Raw genomic sequence first — 17453 nt, 5'->3', positions numbered from 1 at the left:
ACTCACGTGTTTGTGACTCGTTGATGTGACGGGTAGATGTCAGGTGTGTGTGTGTGAGAGAGAGAGTGTGAGTGTGTGTGTCGGGACTAAATCGATCATTTGTACAATTGGTTTAATCTGAGAAAGAAGTAAAACATGGCCTCAAAGAAAACGGATAAATCTGAAAAGGCTTTAGCTGCGGAAAAGGAGCAATTCGTCAAACTACAGGTGAGATTTACGCACGCGCACATATTTACTTCATTCAACGTGCATTTGATGTTCAGTGGTCACTGCTTTTCAAACTTATTACTTCCACTGAAAATCTTTTTTTTATTTGTTTCTTTTTCTTTCAACATTAAAATAATATAATGTGACAGTAAACAACTAATAGTTTTTCCCACTTTTAAATCTTAACATTAGATCGCGACGTTACTGTATATTCCGTTGATATAGGCGTAATGTCATTATATTTTAATACATAGTTTTCATTTACATTCTGTGGTTTTTGAACACGCGTCATTATAATAACATGTTTTTGGACCTGTACCACGGTGATAAAATGCTTTCTGGTATGCCTAAGGCTACCACAGTTTGTACCATGTTTTTGGGGGGCCTGATATACTAGTCAGTTTACCATAATCTTTTTTGGGTATGTACCATTTTAATTCCAGTTGTACCATGGTAATATATTTTACCATCGTAATATCTCTTTTTATATGCACCAAGCATGCATATTATTATTGTGAAGTTGGAGTACCATGTTATTATATTATTATCATATTACTAAGATCCAATACTTTAACTGTACTTTTGTTTGTAATGGTTAAACATGAAAGATCAGACTCAGATGATATACCTGGAAATAATTATTTAGTGCTATTCATTTCCATTTTTACTTCATTGTAATGTGTGTGTTATTAAATGTTTTAAAATGTGTCATATTTTTTTATCATTACATGTGTGCATCATTTAGTGTTTTATTAATTATGTTATGTTAAATCTTTATTTAATCTGCTTTACAGCTTCAAAGCGTCTCCAAATCCATCACCAGCGCAGAGGCCCCTATCAAAGAGAAATATGGACGCAGTATCCTTTAGTATTTCAATACAGCAGCATATTGTTAGTCTGATGCGGGGAGGAAGTTTAATTCATATATCTCCAATTTATAATCATTTTAATATTTTTGTGTGTTGTAATGAGCAATTACACAGAGATGCCCAAGATTTACAGTAATAGTAGCCTATGTCCTTAATCACTATCAGTTAATCTGTCAGTCAAATTTATGTTTAGCACTTTTCACAATAAACATGGTTTCAAAGCAGCTTTACAGACAATAATGACTTTAATGTTTATAATATCTTGATATCTTCATGTTGCATTAGAGCTTGGCGATAATAATTTACAATAAGATTTTGCAGTGTTACAAGCAATCAACCAGTTGAGATTTCCTATATTAGTGTATCGCCTTATTTGAATATACACTGTATGTATGCAAATAAATTTGGACATACTTGTATTTCTTACTTTATATAGTAAGCTTGGAGATAATATAGTTGCATGTAAAACTAGGCAGTTGAAATTTGCTCTATATCATCTTTGATATCTGGACTGGTACGTATTGTCCTAAACATTTGTACAGAGATTATTTTAGGCACACATAAGGAAGGCGGCGCCGTCACGTTCTGGTCTCATGCCGTGAGTCTGCCGCTGTCCAGCAACGCCATCCTCAGCTGGAAGTTCTGCCACATCGTGCACAAACTCCTCCGAGACGGCCACCCCAACGTCAGTCCCGTCTACCACAGCATCATCAGATGGCTTTAAGTTCACTTTATTCATCTAAAATGACCCTACAACTACACATTTTTGTTTTACTCTCTATCAGACTTTACGAGACAGCAGAGGTCACACTGCAGCCGTTGGACAGATGGGAACATTATGGGTGAGTGTCTAAAATTATCTGGATGTTATACAGTCATGTATGTATAACATATTTACATAATCTGGTATAAATGGATTATTCCTGCATGTGAATCTTTCAACTTACATTTTGTATGTGTTTGCTGTGTTTTTAGGGGAATCTACATGATAGATATGGACATATTGTTGCACTTTACACCAAGCTGCTGTGTATCAAAATCAATTTCCATTTAAAGGCAGGCTTAATGTTTCCTTTAATAACATTTGAGTTTATCAACACATATGCTATCCTGTTTATATATTGTCCTGTTTCCCACACAGCATCTGGAAATCCCACCAAACCTTGAAACTCCTGAGGAAGTTCTTGATAAAGCCATCGCTATTGATATCAACAAAGTGTAAGGGCATTGCTTATGATTTAGTTTCCTGAATGATCTATTAATGGAAATAAAAGCTCATGATTGCTATTTATACAGGTTTGACATGACAGGTGAGGTTATGGACTACATGGAAGCAGCTCTAAAGCTGCAAGAAACAGGTAAGCGTAGTGTCTTATCAAGGATGCAACAATGTTTTTAATCCATCCAGCAATGATGCATTAAATTGATCAAAAGTGACAGTAAATACATTTATAATGTTACATAATGTTCTATTTCAAATAAATGCTGTCCTTTCTATTTATCAAAGTAAAAGTATAATTGTTTGCACAAATATATGCAGCAGTACAACAGTTTTCAACATTGATAATAATAATAATAAATGTTTCTTAAGGAGTAAATCATCATATTAGACTGATTTCTGAAGGATCATGTGACACTGAAGACTGGAGTAATGATGCTGAAAATCCAGCTTTAATTACAAGAATAAATGAAAAAAGTTATTTTAAATTGTAAAAATGTTTCACAATATTAGTGTGTTTACTGTATTTTTGATCAAATAAATAAATGCAGAAGAAACTTCATTCAAAAACATAAAAAAAATCTTACCGACCCAGTACTATTTTTTAATATATTTTTATGTTGTGCATGTATAATTTATACATGTTTTATTTATTTTTTTATGCAGTTTTCCGGCAGATGGAGTCCAACTCCACCAGCTCTACGACTGCGGTGGGTCAGTGCCGTCTGGCACCGCTGGTTCTGGTCATTCAGGACTGCGGTCCACTCTACCATTTCCTGGTCAAGCTCCTGTTCAAGCTACACAGCCGTGAGTCATGTTCTTTACATGCTTCTCTCTTTATTTAAGTGAATGATTTTCGTTGAGTTCAACAGCCGTTGTGCATATGTGTCACAGGAATACCGCCGGACGCTCTGTTAGGACACAGGGAACGGTTCCGCGAGCAGTTCAACAGGTAACGGTGGTCTGCAGTTAATTTTGGTCAATACCAAAAGCCGTCAATTATATTTGTGCCAATGACCAATATTATGCTATTTAAATAAACAGCATTGAAACCAAAGCTCCAATCTAGACATTTGAAAGTAAAATCACACATTAAAATGTACTTTTAAAGGAAAGTTCACCCAAAAAAATGTAAATGCTGTCATCATTTACTCACCCTTTCAAACCTGTAAGCCTAAATTCAATCTGTTCATCGTATAAAGCGATTGAGTCTCTTTAGAAAATTTTAACTAAACCACTCAATTCATTTAGATTAGTTTTACAATCTCTTTATGAACTTTTTGAAGCGTCAGAGTGGTAGTTGTGTAGCTGTTAATGGAGGGACCGAAAACTCTCAGATTTATTAAAAAGATCTTCATTAGTTTTGAAGATGAACAAAACTCTTACGGGTTTGGAACGACATGAAGGTGAGGAATTAAAAACAGAATTTTTGGGTGAATTATCTTTTTAATGTTTGGCATAGAAAAAGATTTGTTGACCATATAGTTTATTGGTCTGTCTTTGTCCTCCACAGTTTGACACAGTTTTTCGAGAGAGCGAGAGGGATTGAGTTTTTCAAAACTATCATTCAGATCCCTGATCTTCCTAATGTAAGATTTCCACATCCATAATTTAATTTCAAATCATGTTGACTTAAAAAAAAATTCACAAAAACGGTCATATTGCGTAACATGTCGGACAAATGCATATGAGTAAATACTGCTTAAATGAAAGTTCCTGAATGTTTTAGGAGCCTCCGAATTTCCTGCGTGCGGCTTCACTCGCTGATCACGTGAAGCCCGTGGTCGTTCAGAACGAGAGAATATCGTACGATGATGATACGGAGACGCAGCTGGATTTCGGTGAAGGACAGTACCAGATGGTAAACACCGCCTGAAGTGCTCAAGCTTTAGCTGTAGGCCAGTAGATTGGCTCGCAGAAGATCTTAATAGCTTTTCTACATCTTTTGACAATCTTAACATTTGATTATTTTGCTCAACAGTATTACGGTTACAACCAGTACGACCCTCCAAGTGACATACCAGAGCAAAGGTAACACACTACATGCTTTATGAGGTCTATTCCATATGTATAAACGGAGAGCAAAGTTGACAAAGATAAGTTGTGTTGATAGATAATTGTATAAATTGAGGAAAATAATCATAACAAAAATATAGAAATTGGAAGACCGAATGTTTGGCATTTCTTTTCGTTCGACCTATATATCCTCAGAGAGACTGAGGCTGATGCTCTGAGGAAGGAACTTGAGGTGGTGAAACCAGAGCTGGAGCTCATAAAAGTGGAGGTAAGACGTTTGACTTTAATTACATCTGTCTTGAAGAAGTGTTTTCTTCTCCTGTGATTCCCATCATTGGTGTGTCTGCAGGCCCAGCGCGCCGTGGTCCAGCTCAAAACTCAAGTGAATATGCTGGAATCTGAGCTTGAGGACCAGCGGACGCACAAGCAGATGGCGCTGGTGGAGAACGAGCGTCTGCGCATGGAGGTGGAGAACCTCAGAGCCCAGACCGCTGCCAGCATTCAGGCCACGGCCGAGGACGCGGGCAGTGAGTGACCTCTGACCCCAGACACACTTTAAAAACACATACATTACTATGGGATGAATGTAGTATCAAAATGATGAACACGTGCGGGCACAATTATCGAAAAGAAAGTAGACGGCTCCTTATGCTTTTGAATTGCTCTCGCGGTACTTTGTGCATCAATGAATGCACTCGTGTCACTTGATCCACACATGCACATCTTACTTGTTGCATGCGCAAATTATGATACACTAATACAAAAGAAAACATTTGTATTCACAAAAATGTCTCTATTTGTACAAATTGCTACACATTCATTTGTTAACACTTTACAATAAGGTTGCATTAGTTAATGCATTAACTAACATGATCTAACAAAGGGTAATATAGTATAGCGCAAAGACAATTTGTGTTGTGTGTTTTGCACCGTCAGTTATAGGGTTACGGCGGGGAATTCGGAAAAAGGCCGGGTAGAGAGAAACGAGCGAGTGAGTTAGGCTGGTGTGTTTGTGTAGTTGTTCTTGCGCTCCGATTTAAAGTTCAGAAATGGAGCCTCCCTTGTCTGTCGTTCTTCAGACGTTACAATATACTTGCAACATTTATTAACTTTTGTTAATGTTAGTTATTAAAAAGTTCATGTTAATTCACAGTGCACACTAATATTAACAAATACAACCTTATTTTAAAGTGTTACTGATTTAAAAAAAAGAAATTATTACTGTTATTCAGCAAAGATGCGTTACATTGATCAAAAGTGACAGAAGAAAATGTGTCACGGTGTCCACACAAATATGAAGCAGCATAACTGTTTTCAACATTGATAATAATAAATGCAGCCTTGATGAGCAGAAGAGACTTCATTCAAAAACCTTACAGACCCCACACTTTTGAACGGTTGTGTAAATGAAAATCTCACAGTGAGGTTGATCTCTTGTTCTCATGTTTTCTAGGCAGAGCTCAGACTGCTCAGATACACTTCTCGCGACTCAAAGAGAAACACGCCGAGCTGGTCAGCAGACATGCTGATCTCATGAGGAAGGTAAAGATTTGTGCCTATGACGGTTTAGCTGTATTTCTCACATATTAATGACAAACAGTGTCTTTAATTGTGTCACTTGCAGCACCAATCATGTGTGAGCCTCCAGTACAACTGCACAAAACTCCACAAAAACATCAAAACGCATTGTAATTATGTTCCTCGTATATCTATGAGGCAAAATACAAGAAATATTTCACAAATGTGTTTGACACGAGGAGTTCTGGAGAAAAAAATACCTTCATTCGTCCAAGAAGTTGTTGAAATGTCGTTTTCCATGCGCTTATCTTGTCATGCTTATGTTGTGTGTGTCAGAATACAGAGATGGCGAAGCAGGTCAACAGCTCTCAGCAAGCACAGGAGGATCTGCTCACAGCCAAACAACAGATGCTGGTGGAGAGACAACAACTGAGACAGGACAACAGCGCCCAGGTCACACACACACACTACACATTTATCTTTATCATTCTTGAGGTTTAGAGAAGTTGTACCACAACCAATAGGAATTTTTCAATGACCGATGGAGATATCTGATATAATGCCTATATGTATGATAGTATTAATTAAATTAAAATAGCATGAAACCAAATGAGACATGCATATACTTGCTGAAATTAAATGTTTTTATTTCATGTACACACTACTGTTCAAAAGTTTGGGGTCGGTAAGATTTTTTTATGTTTTTAAAGACTATTATTCTCAACAAGGCTACAAAAATACAGTAATTGTATATACTGTATATGTATAATTTTAAAATATACATTACAAAATATAATTACAATTTAAAAGAGATGTTTTCTATTTGAATATATCTTAAAATGTAATTTATTCCTGTGATCAAAGATGAATTTTCAGCATCATTACTCCAGTCTTCAGTGTCACATGATCCATCAGAAATCATTCTAATATGATGATTTGCTGCATTACGAAACTTTATTATTAGTATCAATGTTGAAAACAGTTGTGCTGTTTCAGATTTTGGTGGAAAGCATGATACGTTTTTTTCAGGACTCTTTGATGAATAGAAACAGAATATTTGAAATAGATTTTTTTTTTTACTGTCACTTTTGATCAATTTAATACATCCTTGCTGAATAAAAGTATACATTTCTTAAAACAATTTGCTAACCCCATACTTTTTATTTGCTCATAATTATTTCAAAAGAGAAAAATGTGCATTATCCATATCCATCGACAAGCGGGTGGAAGATTTAGTTGTACCTGATTTAGATATATCTGCCTATTTATTGGCCTGGCTGAAATATCCGCCTCTCATTAACTGAACTTTAATTTTCAGCTGGAGGCACAGAGAGCAGAAATTGAACGTTTGAAACATGAGCTAGCAACCGAAAGGGCAGAAATGTCCCACGTCCATAATGCTCTGCAGAGCAAAGAGAAGGTAGGACCTCCATCCATGCATGCACATAAATAACCGCAGATTTTCATGTCTCGACTAGTATCTGAATGCATCTACACATCCTAGTATACTGTATACTGCACGGTTTCTCTGATCTCTGTGTGTGTTTGTAGGCTGGAGACCAGCTGGGCAGTGTGTTGGTGGGTCTGCAGGCGGAGAAAGAGAGGCTCATTCGTACAGTGAAAGATCAGGAAGCTGAGATTGCTAGTCTGCGACAGGCCGCCCAACTCCACCAGTCAATCCTACAGCAGGAGAGAGACCGACATCAGAGAGAGATGACAGCGCTGCACAACCAGCTGCAGGAACAAGTCTGTGCAACTTCCTCTCATGTAGAACAACCTAAATTAGACTTATAGAGAAATCTCCTATTAATCCCAATAATGTTCTGTCAGGACCACTATCGTCAAATACGATTGACAATTAGCATACAGTTTGGACTGGCGGTATGGTTCTGTTCTGGGGTGCGTTTCCCAAAAGGATCGTTAGCCAACTATGTTCGCATGTTCTGTCCTTATCAGCAGTTCAACGAGTCATTAGCTAAGTTTCCATCCACTTGTCAATCGAATTATCTGAAGTTCGGTAAAAAAACTCATGCGAATAAAGCTGGTGAAAGTGTGATTCCATCCAACAGCTTTAAAGCGAATAAAAACCTGTGCATAATGACGTCACATGCTGTTTTTATTGCAATCAAATTGGTATATCGAATTGATTTGAGACATTTTAAGGTTTCCATTCATTTTCGCACTGAATCGTGCAATTTATTATTTATTCGGCAAATAACGTTTCCATCAGCGTTTATCGCTTAAGCCGTATATCGATCAAGATAAAATCCGATGAGACCGAACGCATTTCATTTGAGTCGATATTCATGAAATTCAATCGAATTTTACTGTTTCCATAAGGAATTTTTCATTCGATATCACTTAATTCGGATAAAAACGTGTGGATGGAAAGTTTAGCCTGTGGTTAGAAGCAGAGTTTCTAGTTTGTATTACATGTGGACTTAATAAATCCTTATCTTGAGCAAAAAAAGCAAGCTGACATTCAGAACAACCAACCTGTGTCTTTTATATGAATTCTAAATTAATGTCATTTACTTCTATTAGTTTGTCACGAGATATAAAGCACCGTTTTTTTTTAATACTGCGCATGTGCGAACGTGCTCTACTATGTAAGAATTAGCCTATGATTGAATCTGGAAATAAAGCAGAATAACTGAGAGAAATGAGAAATAGTCCTCAAATGCCATGTCTATTATTTATATCAAAACATCTAGCGTTAATTCGATCTCAAACAGTTTCATTAAAATAAGTTATTTATCCACCACGTGCGTGACATAATAAACCAACGTGGTTGAACGACCATTTTGCGACAATATGGTTTCTCTAAACAGTCGTGACTAGCAAAGTTGATTTCTTCAACGATGCATCGTACTATTAGCCTGTAAATCCAGACCTAAATCTGAAAGATTAATGGTCTGGCGTCGACTAATGAAAATTGGCCAGCTTGAGGGGCGGCACCAAGCATGCATTTGAAACTCTCACTGCACGCAATTGGTTAACACTACGACCAATTACAACAATACACACTGCAAAGGAACGATTCAAGCGCCGTCTTCTGTTCCTCTTTTAGAGAAAAAGGCAAGTCTAAATCTTTCATTGTAGCGCCCAAAGCCGTTTCAAACAACCGGTGGTGTTCATCCATAGCCATCTTGCCATGTTTACTAATGACTTCGACGTCGCAGCGCTGTCGTCATCTCGCCTCTGGCCCGCCTATATCAGATAACCCGATGTGATTGGTGCAGCTCAGATACAAGGGCATATTTAATGAGCATCATTACTCGACACCAGAGTAACTCTCTGAGAATTTCCACGGTATCGTACTATGGTAGTGAAGCAGCAAGTTACGTCGTTGTACGGGAAACGCACCCCTGGGCGAGAAGTCCCTGCGCATCCATGGAGCCTAGCATGGATAAGAGCAGCAATGACCCTCCTTAGGGTAAACTGAACAGAACCAACATGAATGTATTGCAGATATCATTAATTCAATATTTTAAAGTACAACATAATTCAGGAATTTATTCTAATTTAAGGGGAATCAGAATGCCAAATCCTGACTGGATGAGAGGTGGAGCTGGGGAGGGAGGAGGGTAATCAGCTCCTGAGAAACATGATAGCTGCTGATAATACTGAAGAGCTTATATATGTATACAGTGATAGGCGTCGTATTCCTATAGGTAGACGTGGATCAGCTGATGTGAGCTTGACTAACGTGACCTGCCAGAACTGACGCTACGCTTGATTTATCTTATCTTATTTTACTCAGTGCCACAGAACAACTTAAGAACGAGAGGTTTCAGTTGTTTGTTTTGCTGTGTGTTTGTGTGCAGTTGTGTCGGGGACAGGATCAGCAGCTGGAGATGGAGAAACTGAGACGCGAGCTGGAGGAGAAGAGAGCAGAGGTGCTGCGTGCTCAGAGCACTCTCAACACTAAAGAAACAGTGAGAACTTCCTCTTCTTTAGTCTTTCTGTTACTAACAGTTGCAAGTGTGGATGTTTACATTTGTGCAATTGATGCATAATGTGACTTTATCCCAGTTTCCCAAAGTATTTCATGTCTACTACCCATATTCACCAGCATATAGATTTTGTATTAGTGGTTAACCAATATCTGATGCTGATCATTTAGAGAGTTGGCTGACTGACAGCTTATATAGTACTGAAATATGATATATAATACAATTTATAATAGCAAATATCAATAGAATCTTTTATTATAATATAATTATTATAAGGCATATAATTTAATAATAGCTAATATTAACATACAGGGTTTGTAATATAATATAATGTAATATAATACAAATATTAGTCATTAAATATGATAGAATAGAATTTAATAATAGCAAATATTAATATACAGGATTTGTAATATAATATAATAAACACTAGTTATATACCGGTAAATATTAGTTATGTCAATATTTAGAGAGTGGACATATTAGTTATGAAATATTATGTACATGCAATGTAAATGCACAAAATTGCAAATACCAAATTAACATATTTGATAAAAGATTTAATAAATACATAATGTATATATTAAAATCTGTTTTGTTCACAATTTTGATTATGCGCAAAATATTGACCTGAAAACACAGCCTGTCCAATATATACTAAGAACCAAGGGGTGTAACCAGTTTGTCACCACTACACCTTCATAACTACAGTATTTTTTGTCCGTCCGTGTGTGTGTTTTAGACGGGAGACCAGCTGAGCAGTGTGTTAGTGGGTCTGCAGGCGGAGAAGGATGTTCTTCTGCGTTCAGTGAGAGAACAGGAGGCTGAGATCACTAACCTGCGTCAGGCCAGCCAACTCCACCAGACCACACTGCTGCAGGAGAGAGACAGATCTCAGAGAGAGATGGCAACACTGCACAACCAAATGCAGGCTAAGGTCAGAGAACAACAAGGGATTGTGGGCAAGATGCCTCCAAAAAGCATGCATGGAAGCATACCTCGAAAACCTGCCTTCAGTAGTATAGGCCTTCCCTCTGTACTTTGGCACACTGTTTTCAAAGTACTATGATCTGGGACACTGATAGCTGAGACAATCCTGAAATATGATATATTTAATAGTAGCAAATATGTGACCCTGGATCACAAAACCAGTCATAACTCGCACGGGTATATTTGTGGCAATAGCCAACAAAACATTGTATGGGTCAAAATTATAAATTTGTCTTTTATGCCAAAAATCATTAGGATATTAAGTAAAGATCATGTTCCATGATGATATTTTGTAAATTTCCTACCGTAAATATATAAAACATTTTTGTGAGTGAATGCAGCACAATCGCCAACATAAATGCACAACTTTAAAGAAGATTTTCTCAATGTTTAGATTTTTTTGCACCCTCAGATTCCAGATTTTCAAAGAGTTGTATCTCGGCCAAATATTATCCTATCCTAACAAACTATACATCAATGGAAAGCTTATTTATTCAGATTTCATGTGATGTATAAATCGCAAGTTAAAATGTTTTACCCATGTGACTGGTTTTGTGGTCCATTATAATATTAGATATGTAAATATTTAGAGAGTAGGCTGACTGATAGCTGATATAATGCTGAATTACGATACATATGACTGAATTACGATGATTTGGGACAATCCTATTACATTGTGCTGTAGCCCAGATGAATCTACTGTAGTGTGTTTTGTGGGTCTTAATTGTTGCGTTTGTGGTGTTTTTCCTGTGCAGTTGAGTCAGGACTCAGGAGTGTTTCAGCAGAAGCTGCAGGACGAGCAGTTCAGTTTGTTGCAGTGTGCTGTGGTGGAGGCCGAGGGCATCGTGCTGGACGCCGTGGCCAAAGTGGACGATCCGCTACACGTGCGCTGCATCAGCACGCCAGGTCTGTGCTTCTTCTTCATCCTCCTCCTCATTCCTCTCAATATCCTCATCAGTTCTTTTACTCTACACGTCTCTAATCTCTGCTTGCAGATTATTTGATCAATCGGGCTGAGTTGACGTTGGCATCCATTGATAAGATGCAGCAGAGTCATGCAGTCTATTTGAGGAATAATGGTAAGGATGTTGTCATCAGTAAGTTACAGGTTCAGCCGTTAGTGGGATGTAATCTCTTCCTCTTCCTCTTCCTCTAGATGCGAGTGGTTTGTTGAGGTCGGTGACCCAGTTCTCCCATCTCATCGCTGACACTATTGTTAACGGAGCTGGCACTGCCCACTCAGCACCTACTGACCAAGCAGACCGTGAGAACCACAATTATTCCTTACTGTTAAAACACACACACACACACACACGCACGCACATTTCTTGTGTATTCTGTCCTGTTGAGACATTCAAAATGAATCTTTCTCTACAAAACATTATGTACAAAATATTTATAATTTCTTTAATTTTTTTTGCATTTACACAGTCATTTAAAGTTTTGTTCTACAAAATTCATACCAATGATTTGCATTTGAAAATCCAGCTAATACCAGATAGTTTTGCATGGTTTTAGCCGGTCCAAGCTGCTCGTTTATGGTTCAAGCTGGTCTAGATATATTTGATAATTTCTTTAAAAACATGCTGCAAATGAACAGTCTTCGAAGTCATTCAAAGTTTTGGATTACAAAACTCAGCTAATACCAGATGGTTTTTCATGGTTTTAGCTGGTACAAGTTTTAGCTGTCGGCGATCAATCGAGACGCTTCGGCTTTACTTTTCAGGGCTTGTGTGCGGCACGCTTGGTTGCAACTTGGTAGACGATATTAGTCAAGCTAGTTAGAGCTGCTTTACCATCTTGTATAAGCAGCAAATCATCTACCATGCTACAAAAACCATCATGACCAGATGTTTTTTTTTCCTGATGCAGTTTTGGTTAAATGTCTCCATAGGTTTGACGGATAACTGCCGGGATTGTGCCACTCACTGTCTCCAGTACCTGAAAGAGCTGAAGATGAAGGCCACGCTCCCGAGAGCAGACCCCACTGCCGTCCGCTACACGGTCCAGCGCATCCTCAACCAGGGACAGGTGCGGTGGGCCAGAGATGGCATCTTCACACTTTATATGTTGCTAGTGTTTGTGTGGATTAATAAGTGACCCCTCTCCCGATCTCTCGCAGGACCTGCGGCCCAAGGGAGCAGACGTGCGGAAGGAAGAGCTGGCAGATTTGGTGGATAAGGAAATGGCTGCGACTTCCTCTGCCATTGAAGATGCTGTGCTGAGAATGGATGTAAGTCAGCACCGTGTTAATGATGCTCGAGGATCATTTGCTATGACTTCATGGGTTTTTCTTATGTAATACAGGAAATATTAAGCCAGGCGAGACGAGATACCTCTGGAGTGAAACTGGAAGTTAACCAAAGGTTCGTTTGGGATATAGTTTCATAGATAACTTAAAGTTTCTAGTTTATGTGTTATGTATTTCAGTTTTCGTGTTTTGTTTGATTACAGCATCATTGGCTCCTGTTCGGATCTAATGAAGGTATGTTTAGACTTACCGAGATGAATGTGTTAAATACACTATTGTTCAAATGTTTGAAAGAAATTAATCAACAAGGACACATTAAATTGATCAAAAGTGAAATGTTACAAAAATATACATGTTAAATAAATGCTTTTCTTTGAAACTCTCTAATTCTCAATGATTTCTGAAAAAAATAAAGAAAATGTATCACGATTTCCACACAAATATAAAGACATCAGAACTGTTTTCAACATTGATAATAACCAGAAATGTTTCTTGAGCAGAAAATCAACATATTAGCATGATTTCTGAAGGATCATGTGACACTGAAGACTGGAGTAATGATGAATTTCACAATATTATTATTTTTACTGTATTTTGATCAAATAAATGCAACCTTGTTGAGCATAAGAAACTTCATTCAAAAACATGTAAAAAAATCTTTCCAACCCCAAACTTTTGAACGGTAGTGCATATCAAGATAAATGTCATTTTGAATCTCTTCTGTCACCTTGTCCATAGGCTATACACATGTTGGTGATGGCCTCTACTGACCTGCAGAGAGACATTGTGGAAAGTGGCCGGGTAAGATTTGGTTACATGAGCTATTTAAGATCATAAATGATATGCATTCACACACGCTCAAACACAAGGTCTGGTGTGTTTCGGTCTTAGGGCGCCGGTTCCGATAAAGACTTTTATGCTAAACATTCACGTTGGACGGAGGGTCTCATCTCTGCGTCAAAGGCTGTAGGATGGGGTGCAACGCAGATGCTGTGAGTACATTTAAAGTTTTAACCTGGATTTATTAGTGTACGTCTGTATAACTCTGATTTACATTCTCACAAAGTGAATCGGCTGATAAAGTCGTGACTGATGGAGGGAAATATGAGGAGCTCATCGTCTGCTCTCATGAGATCGCGGCCAGTACGGCACAGCTTGTCGCTGCTTCAAAGGTAAAATCCATGAGAGAGATATAAGTGTGCTTTCAATCCAATCAGATCAGTTCATTCTGACACATCAATCCTTCATTTAACAGGTCAAGGCGGATCGAGGCAACAAGAAGCTCCATACTTTACAGCAGGCGTCCCGCCACGTGAACGACATGGCCGCTGTTGTGGTGACATCTACCAAGTCAGGACAAATGCAGATTGAGGACAAAAGTGAGTGTCATGGACACAAATGCAAAAAGCATGAAACATACTCTACACAAGTAGTGAAGTTTGTACCCGCCACAACAACGCCAGAAAGCACATTAAGTTGGTTCTTTTTTTCTCTCCACAGACTCCATGGACTTTTCTGGCATGTCTCTTATAAAGCTCAAAACAGAAGAAATGGATTCCCAGGTTAGTTTACCAAAGTGAAAAAATGGTTGTGTTTTAGTTGAGCGCCAGAGCAAACCAGTGTCAGAAATGAACTTTTCTTTTAAGGGCCAATATTTGCCCCCTGGAATTGATTTACATAGGTTGTTTTTACCCTCGTAAGGGCAATTTTTATAATTACTTGTATCATACTTGTAATTACTACTTGTAATTAAATGTATCTCTGTTGTCTTTTATTTAAAATACTTACATTTAACATATGACTTCAATCAATCAGAATACTACCAATAAACTGTTATCAACACCAACAAAAGCCATCTTTACATTGCCAAGGTGGCACAGACATGGCATTTATGTGTATTTACACAGACTGTTCAATGCTCCTCAAAGTTTGCATACATCAGGGTTCCCACGGGTCATGGAATTTCTGGAATGTCATGGAATTTTTAAAGGTCTGTTCCTGACATTGAAAGTCAGGGAATTTTATATAGTTTTTGTCCAAGTCATGGAAAATCAGGGAATTTAGTTTTTTGCTTTAAATTTTAGTTTCCATTTATCAAAATGTAATTTTTCTATACCGAATTTTTTTATCGCGCTGTTTCACATCTTTCTACGGAGCCCCTGAGGGGACCTTTGCAAAAAAAAAATAATACGGACTTTTCGCATGCACACGCGTTACAATTTCCGGTTTGGTTATAGTGTCATTACTACAAATGTGGGAAAAGGGATGAGATGAGAGTGTGCTTGGAGCATGCCTCCAGAGATTTGTCTTATTATAGGGAGGTTGTTTGTGGACTGTGCTTTACTGTAAGAAAAAAAGCATGAATATCACATAAATGAATATCAGTTCCCACATCATTGATTACATAATCCGAGAGTAGCCTGTTTCTTTTCGTTTTGAATTGTTTCGTTTAAAGACATTCCAAGCTATCTTCAGATGTATTTCTCATGTATGTGAGGCATACACAGAGTTTCGGTTAATTTATGATGAGATGTGCTCCAATTCACGTGCAATGCAAGTGACCACGGCGCGCCTCCATGATTATGTTGTCGGCTATATATTTGCTTCTCATTTATTAAATACAGGCCAAAAATTATAAAAATTAAGATACAATTTATACAAAACAAATTTACTTTAAAGAAAGGATTTATACAAAACAAAACAGCTCGGTGCTCCGCAAAACAGCAGCCTGTTTTGCCGTTCATTTTAGGTCATGGAAATTCATCTTTTTGGTCAGTGAAAGTCAGGGAAAAGTCAGGGAATTTGACATTTGGTTTAGAGTGGGAACCCTGATACATGTATTCACATAACAATTGCATAATATAAATAGCTGACATAAAGTAAATCAATTTTAAAATGAAAAAACAGGAACTCATTACAGGGCAGGACTGTAAAATAATTATTGTCGATAAAAAATAATTAGTTCATTGCTTTTTACAAATTAGATTGGCTATTTTAGTAGAATGAAAAACAAAATGGAATAAATTATATACAGAAAACAAGCAAATAAAGTTCCCCATTACTGAAGCGGTCCGTGTCTTCATTGTACCGTGAGTTACGCTCTCTCACACAAACTCCCATTACAATCACTGAAGCGAAATTAATCTCTTACTCACATTGTGTCGGCGCTTTGTTGATTATGATGAGAGAATTCGCAAGAGCGCACATTCATTTCCGACCCTGCTGCAAACTCACATTTAACACAGAATCAATTCTGAAACAGAAATGTTGTTTTTAGACCATCTAATTAAATCCTAGAGGATTAAATCAAGTCATTTTGCAAGTAAAATGATTTGCAAATATCATTTCATGCATAAACATAAACTCCTGTTTGTTTCTAGGTGAAAGTGTTAGAGTTGGAGAAGCAGCTGGCGAACGAGCGCGTCCGGTTGGGAGGGCTCAGGAAAAAGCACTACGAGATTGGAGGGATCCCTATGGACTCGTCTCCAGAGAACGCAGTCAATAGTTTTGACAGTTCACTGCCTACTGTTTTTCCTGACCCGCCCACAATGGAGCTGCCCAGTATGGATGTGTTCACACTGGATCCACCCAGATTCGAACCACTGAGACTGGACCCGCCCGGACCGGATCTCCTCGCACCCGAACCCGCCAAAACCAGCTCTAAACGAACCTCAATCTTTCAGAAACCAGGCCTCAAGAATCCAGTAAGTTTCAACAGACACTGTTTGCTTTGGACCACTGTTCCCAGTGTCAATTTAGTCATTATAACGACATTCAGACATTAAGTCGGTTTTCTTCTTTTATTTCCTACAGTTTAGGTGAAAGGTGACCTGGATGTATAAAGAAGAAACCATCTAATTATAATGTACATTATTCCGAAGCGCATCTTCGAGTCTCTGTATCCTCCTGCATTGGTTTGACAATACCGTATGATGTGAATTTAAGATAATGCCTTTTAATTTGTATTATAATTTATATAATCATTTAGTGAGTTACTGTATACTGAAGCCTTTTTATCAGGTAATTGTTTTTATTTGTATTCCAGGCTATTTCTGTTTATCAGCGCCATCAATGGCTGGTACTATATTTGGGATCTTTTTACACATTTTAGTTTTTTTAAGTAAATGTACTTAAAGTTGTAAATGCAAACTTAAGTAAATTAAAAAATAATTAATTATGTTGTGAAAGTGATGTTTGTGTTTGTTGTTTTTAATAACAGTAAGATAATTAACCATGGTTTCAGTACAAATTAAAAAACATCAACAACATGGTTAATATAGTTAAACCATGTAACTACAAATTAACCATATAGTGTTACTACACTAACCATAGTTTAACCATGGTATATGTAGGAAAACTGTAATGGTAATCAATCTGGCAAAAAACATGGTTACTACACTTTTACTATATTAAAACCATGTTTTGTT

General features: G+C 37.6%; 1 protein-coding gene across 1 annotated transcript; it reads left to right on the top strand.

Annotated features, from left to right (window-relative positions):
* The first annotated feature begins 36 nt into the window (after nt 1–36).
* On the top strand, nt 37–17216 carry hip1r (huntingtin interacting protein 1 related). Its single transcript, XM_079599200.1, has 34 exons — nt 37–207; nt 1002–1065; nt 1619–1761; nt 1862–1918; nt 2052–2132; nt 2218–2294; nt 2373–2434; nt 2962–3102; nt 3190–3247; nt 3809–3884; nt 4025–4156; nt 4277–4326; nt 4507–4579; nt 4661–4838; nt 5765–5853; nt 6166–6282; nt 7148–7249; nt 7381–7575; nt 9657–9767; nt 10528–10722; nt 11531–11681; nt 11771–11854; nt 11932–12039; nt 12670–12806; nt 12898–13008; nt 13083–13141; nt 13230–13260; nt 13765–13827; nt 13918–14018; nt 14093–14198; nt 14282–14405; nt 14527–14588; nt 16407–16730; nt 16840–17216. The coding sequence occupies exons 1-34, from the start codon at nt 136–138 to the stop codon at nt 16846–16848; spliced, it is 3543 nt and encodes a 1180-aa protein (XP_079455326.1). The 5' UTR covers nt 37–135; the 3' UTR covers nt 16849–17216.
* Nucleotides 17217–17453: the final 237 nt, after the last annotated feature.

This window comes from Phoxinus phoxinus, assembly GCF_949152265.1.
Source record: "Phoxinus phoxinus genome assembly, chromosome: 23".
NCBI classification, from domain to species: domain Eukaryota; kingdom Metazoa; phylum Chordata; class Actinopteri; order Cypriniformes; family Leuciscidae; genus Phoxinus; species Phoxinus phoxinus.
The sequence above is the reverse complement of the archived record's forward strand: the minus strand, read 5'-3'. Positions and strand labels throughout refer to the sequence as shown.